This window comes from Topomyia yanbarensis, chromosome 3 (genome assembly GCF_030247195.1).
Source record: "Topomyia yanbarensis strain Yona2022 chromosome 3, ASM3024719v1, whole genome shotgun sequence".
Lineage (NCBI taxonomy): Eukaryota > Metazoa > Arthropoda > Insecta > Diptera > Culicidae > Topomyia > Topomyia yanbarensis.
This window is the reverse complement of record NC_080672.1, coordinates 122474144-122492771: the sequence shown is the minus strand read 5'-3', so window position 1 is coordinate 122492771 and position 18628 is coordinate 122474144. Positions and strand designations below refer to the sequence as shown.

General features: G+C 38.9%; 2 protein-coding genes across 4 annotated transcripts; one reads left to right on the top strand and one right to left on the bottom strand.

Annotated features, from left to right (window-relative positions):
- The first annotated feature begins 1002 nt into the window (after positions 1-1002).
- Positions 1003-2631, top strand: LOC131689472 (protein Son-like). 2 transcript variants are annotated; one of them, XM_058974571.1, is made up of 2 exons: positions 1003-1146; positions 1209-2631. In XM_058974571.1, exon 2 carries the CDS (start codon positions 1332-1334, stop codon positions 2247-2249), a length of 918 nt encoding a protein of 305 aa, XP_058830554.1. In that variant the 5' UTR covers positions 1003-1146; positions 1209-1331; the 3' UTR covers positions 2250-2631. The 2 variants fall into 2 exon arrangements, with proteins under 2 accessions (XP_058830554.1, XP_058830553.1); XM_058974570.1 differs by having other exon boundaries at positions 1196-2631.
- Positions 2632-3278: 647 nt separating this feature from the next.
- LOC131689474 (superoxide dismutase [Mn], mitochondrial-like) lies at positions 3279-4497 on the bottom strand. 2 transcript variants are annotated; one of them, XM_058974572.1, is made up of 5 exons: positions 4421-4497; positions 4309-4362; positions 4022-4124; positions 3587-3962; positions 3279-3531 (listed from the first exon to the last, which is right to left on the bottom strand). In XM_058974572.1, the coding sequence occupies exons 2-5, from the start codon at positions 4344-4346 to the stop codon at positions 3389-3391; spliced, it is 660 nt and encodes a 219-aa protein (XP_058830555.1). In that variant the 5' UTR covers positions 4347-4362; positions 4421-4497; the 3' UTR covers positions 3279-3388. The 2 variants fall into 2 exon arrangements, with proteins under 2 accessions (XP_058830555.1, XP_058830556.1); XM_058974573.1 differs by having other exon boundaries at positions 4417-4475.
- Between the last annotated feature and the right edge of the window lie 14131 nt (positions 4498-18628).

Here is an 18628-nt window from a genome sequence, read left to right as displayed (position 1 = left end):
ACTGCATTAGTGTTCGTGAGACCGATCGACAAGAACTCAATGTTATGTGACGTTCAATTGGCTCCGCTCGGTGTCTCCGCCTAACTATGAATATAGTAACTAAAGTTTCACCCAAGGACTTTTGAGTATAGTTACTATATTCATAGTTAGGCGGAAACACTGAGCGGAGCCAATTGAACATGTCAAATGGCGGAGCCAATCGAGCATGACGTCACATATGTTCTCTTTGGATGTATATGGAAAAGGTATTGTGATTATTGTCATAATTATTTTACTCTTTTCTTGTGTTATCGAGTGCAGAGAAACGAAAAGAACAAGATTTTTTTTGTAACACAAAGAGATATTCGCACAAGTATGAAATCATTTCATCAGATCTGCGAATTGGTTTTCCATTCGTACATGTGAAGTTCTTACTCACGACGACAATGAAATCATTAAGCTAGAGCTTGAACATTGGCATGGGCAAAGAGAATAGTGAAAGAGACGCAGAGTGAAAATCAGTCAAAACGGCAACACTCCCTTTACGATGATTTCAACACTAGAATTTGGCAACCGTTTCCAAAGGCAGCACTTTAAATGACTCCTATTATATTTTGAAAACAAACCTTTTGTCGATCGTTGAATTTGTATATCAAACGATGTGCATTTCGAAACAAATAGATGAAATAATTCTAAAACTTGTTTTTACTCATACATAGACTCTAGAATGCACCTTACAATCACGATTGCACTAAATTCTGACGAAAATTCAAATTTTTTTTTGATAGATTTACAATACTTATCTCCTCCAACTCAGGCATGATTAATGTTTATTTACATTGCACGATTGGTCTGCTCAATAAGGTATTTTTGGCTTCACACTATTCGTCTCTTTTCCTATTCTCTTTGGGCATGGGTTGCCAGTGTTTTCTTCCTGGAATAAGACTGCCAGTTTTCCGGCTTTTGTGTCCGCCTAACTCTATATATAGGAACTCTACTTTTGAGTTATTTTAAATGAGCGTGTATACGTCACTTTTATTGCTTATTTTGCATCATTATTTTTATATCGATTTTCATGTGAAAATCTGTTATTAACAATACAAATATACCCAACAGCGTTGCGGGGCAAGAAATTTTGCATCATTATCGATTTTCACGTGAAATCAGGTAATAACAATACAAAAATAACTATAAACTTCCTTGACCTGATTCAAAGTCTGTACTAACAGGTTATCGTGCTCAATAAAATTACAAATTACAAAAATAAACATTAAGACGTGAGAAATTTTGTGCTGATAGCTTTAGAAAAGGTTTTCTGCAACTAAAAAAAGTAAACTAGTAAAATTTGCGAGATGTATCCCGTTGATTATACCTCGCAGCAAGGATATATGTATAACACACCATCGACACAGAAGTATCCAGCGAATTTGGGAACATCCACAAGTTATGATTCACAGAATAGCGCCGCAGCATATAGCACCAACAATACAAGTTATTCGAAGATGTTTTCCGCCGGATCGACATCACAGCAATCGTATAGCTATGGCACATCAACACAAAAGTACGATGGGTACACGGGAGCTGTATCAACCACAGGCTCCCTTCGTTCAGCAACTCAATCCAATTACACCAACAATTCGAGTTATTCCACAAGTTCGTCAAGCATCCAACCGTCCTACAACCCACTCCTCGCTTCATATACCATCTCATTGTATTCCGGTATTTCGAACTCTACATCTAGCAATGATCAAGAACCAGCTTCGAAGAAAACCAATTACGATAATCACTGGGTCAAACGAGATTTTCATCGCAAAACCACTCCCTATACGGGTGAAAAGGGAATGAATCTACTACAGAAAATGGGCTGGATGCCTGGAGAGGGTCTTGGCAAGCAGAAGAACGGCTCGTTGGAACCACACTTACCCTACATCAAGGTGAACAAACGCGGTTTGGATGTTTCCATAGAAAAGAAACAGAAGCAAAATCTTAAAATTGTTGGCACTGTTAAAAAGAAATCCGCAGCAACCACTCTCGTTACCGAGGGTAAACATCCGATTTCAATTTTGGCCGAGTACTGCAGTAAGCAGCGAATAGATCTACCAATATATCGTGCCGTTGTCGATGAGGGTCCCATTCACGCAAAAAACTACGTGTTCAAGGTTATCGTCAACGGAGTCGAGTATGAGGCAGAAACGGGAAGCCACATCAAGAAATCTGCGCAATCTGAAGCAGCCAAGAAGTGTCTCCAGCAGTTGGGCCTTTTACCTTAGGTTAATGTGACCAGACAGTCCGGGAAGTGTCCTGCATTTGCCAAAATGCAAATTATTCCAAAATATCCATACTGCACATTCATATTGTTCAAAACATCCATAAAAGTGCTGTCTAATCTGGATTAAGTGAGGAATGTACAAATTCAGCCTATTTATTCTGATTGTCTCGGTACCTTTTTCGACGTCTAATGTGAGCCAGGTCATGCATCCTTACGAAAAGTTTCTTAGTTTCACACAAGTTGCGCAAATATTTGGTGAACGTACAGTGTTAATAGGTTACGCGTATCGCTTTCTTCCTGAAAATGGGAACGTGAGCAAATTATAATATTAAACCGATAATTTAAAATATATTCAATTCAGGTTTGGGCAGCAAATGTCTAAGAATAAGTAATCCGAAACTACCCTAACATATCTTGCTGTTATTTTTGGCGGATATTAAGAATAACGGAATCGAGTTTGACCATCAGGCAAAAAAAAAATTTCTAGTCACTAGATGACGTGACTATGCGAATAGTAAAAGCTCTTTAAGTCATATCATGATTATAGTTAAACAGGCGAATGACATCACACGAATATCAATCGTGTTCAAAATGCTATACTAAAGCTAAGCTTGAGCGATGCAAACGGCGTCAAAGATCCGAAATCATTCTTGTGTCATGTCCTACGTACTGCGCAGTATGCAGAAACATGTGTTACATCATCCAACTCCGGGATTAAATATCGCAACATATAGAATCGGATATTATGAAGCATGAGAGCTACATGGGACATTCCACGAGGGGAGCATCAAAATTCAAACGCACGTCTGCATCAGTCTGTTTTCGAATCATCTGACGCACCCGTTTTCCCTATTATGCCCGATTTCTTTATGCACGTTTAACATTTAAACTTGCTTTAACGTGCGTTAAATCTGGTTTAAAAGTTCTGCATTTGTGAAGAAATTGACGCCCAATGTTGCGAATCTTAGAACACATGCATTCTCGGTTTCTTGGGGCTGTTTTGGAATTAGAGTAAAAACGGAAACATGCGTTTCCTAATGTCAAAACAAATGCCAATAACTCTATTTTGGATCATATCCTTAGTACAGAGCACATTTTCCAAAAGCAACTTCATAGTACTACATTCGAGTAATTCCTAAACTACTGTGCCTTCGCTAGACGCTCTGAAATGTCCTTCCAGTTGACGACATCCCAAATGGCATCGACGTAGTTTGGACGAAGATTCTTATATTGGAGATAGTAGGCATGTTCCCATACGTCTATTCCTAGCAGGGGAACCAAACCTGAAACGAAACATTGCATTTCAAGACGTTTTTCTAGTGTTGGTATTGTTCGTACCAGTAGTTGCCTCCAGCGGATCTTGATTCGGACAAGCAGCAATCTGTAAAGTTCTAGTCTTCTTGTTGTAACCGAGCCAGGCCCAACCGGATCCCTGAACAGCTACTGCGGCAGCCTTCATCTCCTTCTTGAAGTTATCCAATCCCCCCAAATCTCGCTCGAGGGCTTTTTTCAACTCGGCTGATGGGTCCAATCGGTCCGGGGACAGGTTCTTCCAGAAAATCGAATGATTGATATGACCGCCACCATTAAATTTAATTGCACCTCCCAACTGGATGATCTTCGAGGCATCATTCTTTGCTACAGCCTCCTTAAGTTGTTCCTCGGCGGCATTTAAATTTGTGACGTATGCATTGTGATGCTTTTGGTGATGAAGCTAGAATGAAATGAATAAAATGAGACAAATTTCTCGTAGTTTGCCGGGATGGAAGCCACCTCCATAATTTCTCGACATATAACCGGTTCCAAGGCCCCGAAATCATAGGGGAGATCGGGAAGGGTATGTTTGCTGCGGCATGCCAAAACTGCTGGAACGTTCCTGTAAAACAATTCATACAAATATAGTCCAGGTAAAACAATCTATGGCTTGCCAATTTCAAATAATTGCTTCATAAGATTTATAGGTGTCAGATAGTTTTACATAACAATCGGCAATAGATTAGCAGTGCTAGATTCAAAGATGATAACATATTGATTTGTTTTAATTGTAATTAATTTCTTACCTTGCAGTTCCCAAGAGAGCGCCGCGAATCGCCAACATTTTTAAAGTTGTAAAGCTGAAGGTAGATTGAATTAGAATATTAAATGTCGGTATTGATCAGCCAAAATACCTACTAATGCTTATCAGCGAATCTGCTGCCTGCCCATGAAACAGCTCTAAAATGTCATGTTTATGCTCTATTATATGCTGGGAGTTGTATGTAAGAATGCTGTCAGCTCTGAAAAGTTGCGCGCAACCAGTGCTGCCGATTTTTGTAGATTCATACCAGGCTCCTGCTAGGCAGCCATTTTGTCCTACACGGAAACAAAAAACTACCTAAAATTGAGTTCCTTTGACTCAATCTCGTGGTATCGTGGGGGAACTTAAAATTAGGTAAACCGTGTTGAAGGTAGTTTACATTTAACCACGGCAAAAATTACAACTCATTGATAGGTTTTTTATACTCAAATTTAAGTTGAATTTACCTAATTTTGAGTTCACCCCAAACAACTCAAAAGTACCTTCCTCCACGGAAGACCTCGACTGAGTCGAACCTCTCGTTTTGTTTTTGACAACGCTAATAAGTGCGAAAGCGACGCACAACTCAAAAGTAAGTTAAAAGAACTTTTCTGCAGGTTGTTTTATTTAACCGTGTAGCCAACATCTACCTTTGTTATAATTAAAACAACCCAATGCGATTGCACGGGCGACATGGGCCTAGAGCCGGCTAGGCCCACATATGTTGACTACTGTCAAAGTCTGTAGATCTCCATAGCGGATGACAGGAGTGACACCCTCCTGTATTATACACTCAGGTTTTTTTTTACGCGGGGGATACATGCCGCGTAAATGAAAACCGCGTAAAAGAAAACCGCGTAAATTTCAAAATTCGAGTAAATGAAAACCGCGTAAATTTCAAAATCCGCGTAAAGGCTAGTTTACAGTTCGGAAAACGTGTCACGGGATTTGGGTCCCTGTGTATTTTAAATGGAGCTCGGGATTTCAAATCCCGTGACGGGAAATGAGTCTACACAAAAATGACAGTTTTCCTGAAGTGTAAACCCAACCGCGGGAAACATCACGGGATTTTAAAACTCTCCACACAGAAATCCGGCCGGGAACAATTCAACACAAATTGTTTCCGACGGGGAAAATAGTATTTTTAGAAGGTTTGCGATTTGCTGCAAGTTGGATACTGTTTGTATTTTTAAGAAGCAGCAGAGTTTTTGGTTTGACAGTTTGGAGAGATCTCGGCGGGAAATTTTCCCTGATCAAATCCCGACGCAAATCCCGTGCGAAATCCCGTGATCCATTTCCCAAACTGTAAACTAGCCTTAAATGAAGACCACTTAAATTTGAATTCGCGTTAAAGGGAACCTCGTTGATGGATACCCGAATAGAAATGCACAACAGTATTATAGCATTTTTTATTGTTACATTACAACGAAAAACAATGTCATTCTGGAAAATTTACAATAGAAATATAATCACATTTATTGTTTCTACATCCAATTTTATTGTAAACCCCATTTTTACTGGGAGAAAGGGGGGTCGTTAAGGGAAGTAACAATGAAAAAATTGAACTTTTCCCATAATTCCCAAAATCATCAAAAACATCGATTTACATTGTTTTTCCGTTGTAGATTTTGGAGGCATGAAGGACTGCATCATAAATACATTGATGTTACAAGAAAAGTTGTTGTTAACAAATACAACTGTTGTAAATTCAACGTTTCTAAGATCAATTTCGATATTACTTTCTGTTCGGGTACCGCGTAAATTCCAAAATCCGCGTAAATGAAAACCGCGTAAATTTCAAATCAAAATCCGCGTAAATTTTATAATCCACGTAAATAAACCGCGTAAAAATACCGCGCATCAATTAGCAGCCATTTTCACTTTCAACGTTTATTAAAAAATAAGATTAAAAGTTAAATCTAATAGATGTCCGTTTTAAACTATAGAGTATTTAAAACACTACTAAGGAAAATACGCAAATTCACAACAAAACGTGGAAAGTAAAAAATAGCCGAAACGCTCAACTACTTTAAAGGGCCATTCGCCAATCAATACAAATAATGAATAACCATTCACCGATTACTTGTTATTGCTCATCTTCTGGCCGATTAACAGTAATTTCTAAGGAGATTTTATTGATTTGAAAATCTACAATCTACATACAGGAAAAACTATTTCATCCATCCAACAATGTGACCAAACCTTCTAGTTGTAGAGTTTTTTTCACCTTGTGTGTGAGGTTTGTTTAGGAAACGAAGGCAGAACTTTCACCACACTGATAAAATAAAGTACCCGTTAATGCGTAGAAAACTACCCATTAAAAAAAAAGAATAACCCACTTGATGGGTAAAGAGTTTGTACCCAATAATGAGTACAGAAAATGTACGTCAACCTGGGTACGAATTTCCTATTAAATTTCGCAGAACAGTTACAACAAAATGCGTAAAAAATACTAATTCATGAAAATCGTCCCCGAATGAAAAATACTGAAAATTGAATTATTTCTGCATTTAAAAAACGTGGAACATTCATTTTTCATTATTCCCCTCATAAACATACAGAAATCTCAATAGGGATCCTATTTTAAAACCACAAAACTAAATAAAACCTGTCACAAGAGAGAATTGTTTTTTCTTCTAGATCTTCCTCAGTAGTTTGAACTGACGTTGTTTTCGGAGCATTACCGAAATGCAGGCTTGTTATTTGCTCACACATTGAGCAACAGAGAGCGAAATACACCGATTAAAAATAGAGCAGCACAAAAACACTGCGATGTGCAGAACGACCGCACAAAGAGAAACTTGAAAACGAAAAAGAGTAAGATCTGTGCACCAAGAGCTGCACAATTTCGTTGAAAGAGTCACCTTGAAGAGCCACTTTTTTGTGCCTCACCTCACTGGAAAGCCGGTAGGAAGGCGAATCAAACTACAATTCAGATAAAGTTTGATCGGAAGAACGTGTTAAAAATGTTTTTTGGTTGCCTTCTCTACCTACGTGCGCGTGGGACCAAGATACACACTAAAGAGCCTCTTTATTTCTACTCTTTGTGGCGTGCAGCCATGGAGTAGAATACACGTGTGGGAGCAACACGCATCGGAGTGAAGAGGTTTATTGTGAAAGAGAAGAGCGGTGGTTCGCATGAAAAGTGCAAAGAGCGTTTGTTATTCTTCTCTTTATTTGCTCTTAGGTGCATAACATCCCTGTCGAAATGTTCCGTTTCCGCCACGGATTCCGTCACGAGCCAATAATTCGCAGATTTCGCTACTATCCATACTTTGCAGGCTAACTCCCTTGAAATCATTCTCTTTATACGTTCATTCAACATATGTTTGGTTGATTTTATTTCACCGGAATCATATGCGTCAAACTTTCGCGATGGGATAAAATGACGATATATTTTTTTTCAAATTTTCTGAACAAACCCTTACATTTATTAATGTTTTCACACACAGAAAAAAATGATGGTAAAAATAAGTATTTTCGCTATTAGCAAAAAACAACCAACACATACTCTTAGCAAATACAAATATGTGCCGTTCCGGACAAGTGTGAATGCTCACATTTGATTTGCATGAACGAATATTGGTGTCCGTGCACAGAACTGAACCTACACTGACACGGATCGGATAGGTGTACATTTGGTTTAAATCTGTATTGTGTTTTGGAAATCTGTATTCTGTTAGCAAGGATTTGAAGTTTTTTTTTTAATTTTCAATATTAAGAGCCATAGTACTCAAGGAAGAGCAAGGGTGTGAAGAAAGTTTAGAGAAGCATGTGATAGTGTCATATGATTCGATTCCGACAGCATAAAGTGCTAAGTGCTTGTCCGGGCATGCCGCAGACTCAGGTGATTCGCATTGGATAAAAATGCCAAGTCATCCTGACCCTTGCCGTAGAAGACAAAGGGTTAAGTCGTCGGGAAACTCCAAGCTTGCTCATATGACCATATTCCACGCATTTCTAAACTTTCTTTCTTCAACTCCTTACTGTTCCTTGAGTACTAAGGCCCTTAGGGCATGTTCAGAAGCGTTTTATTTTGTATAGGAGTTGCAAAGTAGAACTGGAACTGAAACAATCACATCCCCAGCAGAGCGTTTTGTTTTATAATTTCGAACAGTTTTGTTTTCAAATTTAAAACTGTTATACGACGCCGTTCTATTTGTTGCTGATTTTAAAACACGTTTAGAATTGTGTTTTAAATACATGCAAAGTTTACAGCACAGACACTTGGACCCGATAGACTGGGGAAAAATAAATTTGACGCTGAAAGCATGGCGGAAAATGAATTTTAAACTGAATAGAACACCCGCTAAAATTGCTGCTGGGGACAGCAAATTCTAGTTTTAAAATTTTTAGTTTTATTTTATAGAACTGTCAAAATTATGAATCTGGTACTGAAACACTCCTGAACATGCCCTTAATATTGAAAAATATACACGGTAAAAAAACTTTACCCATTTTATGTATGCAAATTGCCCATTTTCGGAAGTTATTCGAGCTGTCAAAAAATGGGTATTTTTTGTTTCTAACAATGAGTACTTTTTATCCATTTCACAACTACTCGATGAGGTAATGTCAATGGGTATATTGATCTTAATAATGGAAGAAAAATGTTTAAGAATTATTTCAAGCGAGTTAACCTGCAAATTATCGGCCTGCATCGGAGTCCGTTGCGAAAACGGAACATTTCGGCAATGCTCTGAAAACAACGGCTGTGTGGACTACTGAGGATGTTGCAAATACACACCAATTCGGCATTTTTAGAGCAGCCAAAAGATCCAGCCATCAAAAATATATCCAGTTGGCGGTTTTATGTGGTTAAGGGGTTGTGGAATAGGATCTCTATCAAGATTCCTATACTTTTATAAGGAGACAATAATGTGAAATGACAGTGTTTTTCATTCGGGTGCGATTGTCTTGAATGGGCATTTTTTACGCATTTTGTTGTAACAGTTCTGCGAAAAATAATGGGTAAAACTTACCCAGGTTGGCATGCAAGGTCTGTACTCATTTATAGGTACAAACTCTTTACCCATTTAATGGGTTATTCTACTTTTATTGAAAATGCGTACGCATTAATGGGTGCTTTATTTTATCAGTGTACTTCATAGGGCAAATACCAGTTTTAAATTTTGAAACTAAACTTTTCGAAATTGAATACTACTAAAAATCCAAATCTATATTTTATGTATTCCACAGGCTTGATGTGAAATTTGCTATGAAACAAATTTCTATTTGGCAAACTTTTATAATTTTAATGTACGCCAGATGAATCTCAAAAGTTTTTTCACATTATATTTATGTGCGACAGATAATTTTTATGTGCTGTTACAAATTGCAAAAAATCATGTGTGAAATCAATATTGCCCATCCTATGAATTTTAAGACCCTATAGACGCTATAGCGCGTGAAATTTTTGACAGCTAGTTTTCCGCGCTCACTAATACTCATGCAGCATTTTGACAACAACATAAATATGTCGTGTCATTTTTTATCGACGAGCGTTGCAAATTTCAATAAAGATTTAAGTGAATATTTAAAAAAGATATCCATAGAATGGCTGATATACTTTCAGAAGTCTCTAAGCGGCGCGCATCGGTTAACACTGTTTATTATGTGCTGTACGGCTACTATTTTTAGGACTTTCAAAAGCGAAACTTGCCATCATGTACCGGAAACACAAGTCAACAATAACTAACTGGATCCAAACATACCAAAGAAACGGGTTTTTTTTTCGAGGAAAGAATATTATCGGGATGTAAAAAAATTTGGAGCAGATAAACGAGAGTGGTTGGTGGAATTATTTCTTGCTAAACCAACGTTATACTTAGATGAATCAAAAGAACTGTTTGCTCGCCAATTTAACATCACAATTTTGGCGTCCTCGATTTGTCATATACTGCACAACGAAGGATTAACCTGGAAAGCGCTGGAACGAAGAGCTATACAGATCAGAACGGAAGATATCGTAAGGTTTTGTGAGGAATTGTATCAAATCAAGTGGGATTACCATAACTTAGTTTTTTTGGATGAGGTGAGCTTCGATTCTCGATTCGATTCGATCTTGAGCTACGCACAAGAGGATACGCTGTGCGGGGGAAACGGTTGATATGTAGAGGCGAATTTGTAAGACGACCAAGAGTTTCATTGCTATGCTTCATAAGCCAGGAAGGCATGCAGGAGGTTTTCTGTACCGAAGGGACGTTTAATAGGACAAAATTTTTCGCTTGTTGCAGACAGTTTGCTCTCAATTCAGATAATGTACAATGTTACCCGGGTTATTGCTCCGTATGGATTCTTGATGGAGCTCGCATTCATTGTGATTCTGCAATAATTTACTATTTGCGCGCATTGGGTATTTATGTAATTTTTCTACCTGCATACTGTCCTTTCTTCAATCCAATAGAGATCGTATTCGGATTAACCAAAAGGCACTTGAAAAAAATCTACCAAGAGACTCGCGAGAAGGACATTCAATTAGTGGTTGCAAAGGCGTTGGATACGTTTTCTAATCACCCAATGAACAATCTGTTTCGCAAATGCGGTTATGTAAAAGGTGGAAGATTTGACCCAACAATTGCCCTAGAAGAAAATCTCACTGGCCTTGGGTTTGAAGACAATTCAGAGAAGCGAAAGTAAAAAGTTTAATTTTATTATATATAAACATCGTTTTTTGAAAATTATACATGTTTTCTTATTAAATAGAACATTGGTAATTAAAAAGAAACATTTTAAAAGGAAACATTGTTTTTTTGTTATGAGCAAAATCATCATTGATGATCGACATCATCCATCTCCTCTACGCGACTGGCTAAAAATGCTCCAAAGTCTGTTTCCTCCACTTGCACTGCTTCTTCCGCTGCTGAAATGAACGTGTCGCAGATTCGGTCTCGTTGCTCAAGGGCCTCTAGGTGCCGTTTCACTGATTGCATTTTGACAATCATGTTTTGAGCAGTTAGTTGCATGTCCTCAAAGGCTTCACGAAGTGATTCTACATCGTCATGATACCCAGCATTTACACTATGGGCAACAGCAAAACCTCGATGAATTGCTTTCAAACGAGGCTGTTCTTTAGCCGAAAATAATTTCACCAAATGTGCGGGGGGAGCATCGTGTAGCAACCTTTCTTGGCAGTGAAACGCTGAAGTATAAATGGCATTAGCCCACATCATCCACGCAATGTCCTTTGCTTCCCATTTATCACCATGGATATCTCGCAATTTTTGCGCAAGAACCGCAACTGATTGGTTCGAAGCAGCCCCAGCCTTGTCACGTTCCTCCGGCTCCAACAAAACTTCGCGCACTGTCTTGAAAACGCTCTTGTTGTTGACAGAAAGTGAATAAACATGCAGTAATAGATGGATTTCTTTGTTTCTCCAATTCTGTAAAAGTGTAGGGGTGACTTTATCTACCGTGTAACATCTATGGTTGGTTTTATCATTAAAAAACGCAAAACGGATAAAATCGCCTTCTTCCGGAATCGGCTTGGAGCTCCAAACAGGCATTGTCACTCCTCTTTCATCGCACGTAAAAATCACTTCTCGTTTCAAAAAATTTTTCGCCAGCAGCCAACAACTATGAGTGAATTGCTCGGCAGTATTTCCGGAGACTCCCCATTTACCCACTTCCTCGCCGGAACTATGACCCTTAAAATCCCGTACCGCAATCAGCAACCAAGCAATCCTTCTGGCAATTTGTTCTGAGAAAATCTGCTTTCACTTTGTTGATGATCAACGTTTTCTGCTTTGCTGATATCCATCGCGGTGTCGGACAAGCTTAAACTGTATTCAATCATTTCAGTTGACAATACAGCACCAAGAGAGTCATCGTCAACCAAAAGATCCTCCCGAGAATAGTTGATTCGATTTAAACACTCTTCAACTTCCGGATCCGAATCCGGGGGTAGTGAATCGTCCATATTCATTGTTGTTTTAATCCGTATTTGCCGAGACTGAAAACTGTAAAAACATAATATCACATATTTTAGTCTTTTGTTATGAAATTTTGAAAAATATCTACCTAATCTAGCAGCAGCAAATTGCAAACACAAAACAAAAAGAACTGTCAGATAGGGTACGAGAAATCGGAACGCATATGTGTATGTGATGTGAGGGGAATGCACTGTGCAAATATTTTCAACGCAGGAGTCTTGTTAGGTGCAAAATGCGCAATAGATTCAATATAGCGATTTTTTTCAGTGAACGGAACGAAAACTGTTCGAAATTTAAAATATAAGAGCATGTTCAGGAGTGTATCAGTTCTAGATTCATAATTTTGACAGTTATATAATATAAAACTGAAAATTTTAAAACTAGAACTTGCTCTCCCCAGCAGCAGTTTTAGCGAATGTTCTATTTAATTTAGAATTCATGTCTCCAGTCGATATTCAACTTCGATAGCGATCACACGTACCGTGTATTCTTCAGAGGAGTGATAATCGAAAGCCGATAGAACCAGTTAGTGCTTAGTTGTGGCTATACAACAAACGATGGGGACGGAGAGAGATGACCTTAAGTCGGATCGAGTCTTCCGTGTACGGAAATATGGTACATCTCACCCGGGTCCGTTCATAGTTATTGCTGAAACTATTTCCGCGAAGCTGGAGATTGCCAAATTGTCAAAAAAGATTCTGACGGATTTTGGAGATGGATACATAAAAGCAGTTAGTATGTCCAAGAGAAAGGCTAAAATACTTTTGAGATCGGCAGAAACCGCGAATAAACTCGTGGCTCAAAAGTACCCTAACGTAAACTTGTACATACCGCAAAGATTGGTGGAGTGTCTAGGAGTAGCAACAATGGAAGGAGTAGAGGATAAGGATCTTGCCTACGCTATAGCCTTCGAGAAATCAAAAGCGTATCAGAACAATAATCCACCCGTTGTTGAATACAGACGAATGCAAAGAAAAACGCTAGGCGTTACTGAACCATTGTCTCTTATTGTGTTTACATTCGAAGGTCACGACTTGCCTTCCCATATTGAGCTTGACAATGTGCTATACCCGATCAGGAAATACAATTACTCAGTCAGACAATGCCGCCGTTGTTGGCGATTTGGACACATGGAAAAACAATGCAAAAGTAAACTCCGATGTAACTCGTGTCAAGTGGATGACTTTAGTGAAGGTCACATTTGTATAGGCGGACCCATCTGTGTGAATTGCTCTGGTGATCACAGAGCGGACGATCGGTCCCTTTGTCCACTGTTCAGTCGAAAGAAGGAAGAGGAAAAGAAGCGTCAAAATAGTTTTTCCCAGGGAAAGACTGATTGGTTTGCCGCATTGGCTCCCCCAACTTCACAGTCTCCAAAGCGTACAACAGTGACCATTGATCGAGAGGAGAATCAGCTAGGGGAGAGCTCGATGCTCTCTAAAAGAAAAAGCAGCTCAATGAACAATATCAGCGATGAGGATGAATATCCACCATTAAAAGTGAGACCAACACGCAGACACGAAGAAGAGGAAATTGGTGATATCGCGGATGAGCAGATAGTCAACTATAGCAGGTCCTGTGAAGACATCAGCAACGGTGAACTCATACATTTTCGTCGTCAATCTACTGAGCAGATCGTCGTTTCAGTACACGAGGTATTGGAACACCCGATCGGAGATAACGAAATCTACGAACCGTGCGAATATCGGGAAAGGGTGTACGACCCTGTGGAGAGCCCTCCTGACCAATTATAATGAGCACAACGAACAACGAAACGTCATCGGAGCCCATCAGATTCCTTCAGTGGAACTGTAGGGGTATCAAGCAGAAAAACTCAGAGCTCGTCAACTTGATCAACTCTTATAATATTTCCGTAACTTTATTATCAGAAACCCACCTGGATCAACTTCTGACTTTTAATATTAAGGACCACATGGTGCTTCGTAGAGATCATAGGCGCAACTCTATGGGAGTGTTAATAGCAATCAATCAAGATCTTGATCCTGTCGCGGTCCCATTGAAAGATTGTAGTGGAATAGAAGCTGTGGCTTGTTCGATTGCGTCCAATAGGGGACACTTAACTGTTGTGTCTATATACATTCATCCGCAGTCAACTTTAACCCAAGAAATTCTGGAAGATTTTATGGGGTCAATTCCAAAGCCCTGTATTATTGGAGGAGATTGGAACGCCAAGCATACTTTGTGGGGAAATTCAAACGATAATAGACGGGGTATAATCCTGCACAGCGCATTCGACAACAGTGGTATGGTGATTATTAATAATGGCAAACATACAAGATTCGATAGTTCCAGACCATCTAGTGCAATTGACATTACCGCAGTATCCAACGACATAAGTTTGTGCTTCGAATGGGACACGCTTGATACACCATTCGGTAGTGATCATGTGCCGATTGTTTTTGTGTGTGAACAACAATTAACAGTGACAAAAGTCGATCGTCAGTTCAGAAAAGTTGATTGGAAGAAGTATGAAATGATAGTGGAACGAAAGGTCGAGGAGAAAGAAAGCCTTGGTGGGATGAAGAACTGGATCGACATAAACTGAAAGTGCAAAACGAATTCCGAATATGGCAAGCTGGTGGTCATTCCGCTCAGCTATACCCATGTTACCGAAAAGCAGAAAGTGATTTCAAAAAAATGATTAAAGTTAAAAAACGCGATTCGTGGAAAAAGTTTTGTGATTCTTTGGACAGTGATACCTCTTTATCGTCTCTCTGGAGAATGGCGAAAAAATTTAAGGGAAGATCGAACGGTACCAATCAACTACGAGATGCTTGTATAATGGAAAACCTTTTAGAACGAGTGGCTCCTCCTTCATCACTCGAACCGCTTCACCCAGAATTGAGGTATTCCGTCGAAGAGGATGAGCCGCCTTTCTTCAATATTCATGATCTAAACAAAACGCTAGCAGAAACGAAGAATTCTGCTTCGGGAAGTGACGGTGTGCCATATATCGCCCTACGGAGCCTTCCATTTAATGGAAAAAAAGCATTGCTGGAAATATACAATTCGATTTTCTGGTCGGGTGACATACCGGAAGGATGGCAAGTTTTTCGTATTGTTCCGATCTTAAAACCTGGACAACAGGCGACAAATCCAAAATCCTATAGACCTATTGCGCTAGCATCGTGCTTCAGGAAAACTTTTGAACTCATGATTAAAAATCGAATTGAATGGCACATGGAGAGCAGAGGTTACTTCTCTGATGAAATCTGCGGATTTAGGAAGGGAAAGGGTACTCAGGATGCCTTACACACGGTTATACGCAATGCTAGTCAAACCATCGCGAATCGTCAACATGCCTTATTTGTCATGCTGGATATACGCAGTGCATACGACTGCGTGAACATAAATATTTTGATGACGGAAATGCTTAGATGGGATATACCTCATAGTGTTGTTAAGACGGTTTACAAATTATTCCATCAACGTGTGCTAACTATATCAGTGGACTCACTTCATTCTATCAATAGAACCACGTGGATGGGTCTCCCGCAGGGATCTCCACTCAGTCCGCTCTGTTTTAATATTCTAATTAATAACGTTATGAAAACTATAGCGGCAATTCCTGGAATAATAATTGTTGATTTTGCGGATGATGTATCGATGATGGTGAGAGGCAGCGAACCAGAGCGGAGCAGTACCATACTACAACAGGGTTTAGATTGCATCGCGAATGGTCTGAGGCTATTAGGGCTGGACCTGTCCCCTTCAAAATGTAGTGCAATGATCTTTGCGCAAAGAAAAATAAGCAACATGCCAAATATCACTATTAACGGTCATTCAATCGAGTACGAAGAGAGCGCGAAACTCCTTGGGGTGTATTTAACTCCAACACTCTCATGGAATCGACATGTGCGCTACGTGAAACAGCGTGCCTTGCCCTATGTAAACTTTTTAAGGTGTATATCCGGACAAACTTGGGGTTCACATCCAGAGTTACTTCTGAAAATATATAAGTCATGTATCAGATCTGTATTAGAGTATGGAGGGATGTTTATGGCTGACTGCCCGGAGTGGATATCAATTCAGTTGGATCGCATACAGTGGCAGTGTATACGCACATGTCTTGGTAGCACCAAAACAACTCACACGCAATCGCTTGAGTTGTTGGCGGGACTTATGCCTTTGCAGCTTAGAAGACAGATAGCAGTAGATAAATTTGTCAGCAAACGCTATTATTTGCAAGCTTGGCACGAACAATATGCAGAGCCGATCATTTCGAGCAGTTTAACGACGAACACCATCAGTAGGAGCATTTTAGCAATGCACGATCTTTTACCCTCGTGTAAATTGTTGACGAAATTACCATGTTACTTATTCGACAGGGATATAAACCATTATACTCCTAGGGTGGATTTAAGATTGCAGACAGATGCCGTTGTAGTAGGCGATAACTGGAACCGAAAAGTGAATATACACATTGTTAAACATTACGAAGATTATCATCGACTAGCTACCGACGGATCGAAAACTGACGATCACGTGGGTGCGGCTGTAGTGTGTGAAAATGAAACAAAGGTGCTCCTAAGTAAATTGCCAGGAGCAGCAACAGTATTCTACGCGGAAATGGTAGCGATTTTATATGCTCTAGAACATGTGGCACGACAAACAAGGAACAAGTATTTGATTTTGTCAGACAGCATGAGCAGTCTGATGATGCTGCGGAACGATAAAATCACTAGCTCCACTCCGATGGTTTGGCTCCAGACCAGAAAAATTCTCAGAGACCTAAACAATGCAGGTTACGATATTTCTCTTCTGTGGGTTCCTGCGCATAGGGGAGTTGCTTTAAATGAACAAGCAGATAAAGCAGCAAAGGAAGCAACAGCGAATGGAATAGAACAGTTTGGCGAACTTTGTAGCAACGACATACAATGTTCAGGGAAGGTGAAAGCAATGTTAGCTTGGCAAAACCGTTGGGACTGTAGCACAAAAGGACGATACTGCCATCGGATTATACCAAAAGTTGATACAGAGCCTTGGTTCAAACATCTATCGCTCGGAAGACGTCAGATTGTGATTCTCTCGAAGTTCATCTCAAACCACTCTCGTTTACTATCCCATCTGAATAGGAATGGAATAGTGCCATCCTCGGATTGCACTTGTGGCAAAGGAGATGCTACACCGGAACACATAGTTTTTGAGTGTGAAGAGTATGACGATAATCAGCGACAAGAATTGTGGGTGGCTTTGAAAAGGACAGCTATCCCTCCGGATATGGAAACCATCTTAAAAAGAGGGAATATCGAAGTTTGGAAACTTATATGTAAATTTATTAACGACAATAATATTGATATGTAATATGCTATGATATGTAATTGATATGCTTAAATATAGTGAACTTGGCCGTGGAGGCGGGTAACGCAGAAGGCCAGACTAGGTTTAATAAATAAATAAATAAAAAAAAAAAAAAAAAAAAAAAGAATTCATGTCTCGCCATGCCTTCAGCGTTACTGCATTCAAATTTATTTTTCCATAGTCTATCGGGTCTAAGTGTCTGTGCTAAAAACTTTGCTAGTATTCAAAACACAGTTCTAAACGTGTTTTAAAATCAGCAACAAATAGAACGGCGTCGTATAACAGTTTTAACTTTTAAAACAAAACTGTTCGAAATTATAAAACAAAACGCTCCTATGAATCTTAAAAGAGACAAAATGGCAAGAGGTATTCGGGAATTGTTTGTAATAGATTAATGAATTTAATTTCGTGTGACAGGTATGATTTTCAATTCTATTCTATTTAATTAGCCAGCACTACGAATAAAATTTATTACACATCTAGTTTTGCATATTAAGAGATGAAAAATAGTTATCTTATTGCATATTACAAAATTCGTTCATAATTTAAATTTTATAATTCAATCAACTAAATCCGAAATAGAAAGATTTTGATAGTGATCCTTAATGCTTTCAAACTTCAATGGTATACATGTATTGAGACAAAATGTCAGTGAAAATCGTTCCTTTTTTTGAAATATTTTTGACGATAAACTAGTTAAAACCGGCAATGAGGTCAGTTAAATTTTTGTGGTTTATGTGGCTCAAGTGGTTGGGTCCAGGCTAAAACAAGCTTTTAAATTTGAGACAACTACCTACCAGCATAACCGTTATGCCTAGCTGGTATGAACACAGTTGCTGTCTTTTACTCGATTTGTGTCAGTACGGTGTGCTTTTTGGCTAGTTTACTGTCAAAATCAATAATAATTTTCAATAACTATTATTTTAGCTTAGTTTAGTTGACCGCCCATGAGTAACTATTATTTTAGAATCTCGCAAAAATAAGAGAAAATTTAATAACATATTTTATTTTGTTGTTGTAATCAACTAATTAGGAAAACAAGAATTGGTTTTGTTATTTTTTCGTCGAATG

Bases quoted from the DNA above. Each gene is read 5' to 3' on its own strand.
- LOC131689472 (XM_058974571.1), top strand. From the start codon at position 1,332: ATGTATCCCGTTGATTATACCTCGCAGCAAGGATATATGTATAACACA.
- LOC131689474 (XM_058974572.1), bottom strand. From the start codon at position 4,346: ATGTTGGCGATTCGCGGCGCTCTCTTGGGAACTGCAAG. The intron at 4,125-4,308 runs GTAAGAAATTAA...ATTGTTTTACAG, and splicing joins GCTCTCTTGGGAACTGCAAG to GAACGTTCCAGCAGTTTTGG. The intron at 3,532-3,586 runs GTACGAACAATA...GTTTCGTTTCAG, and splicing joins TCCGCTGGAGGCAACTACTG to GTTTGGTTCCCCTGCTAGGA.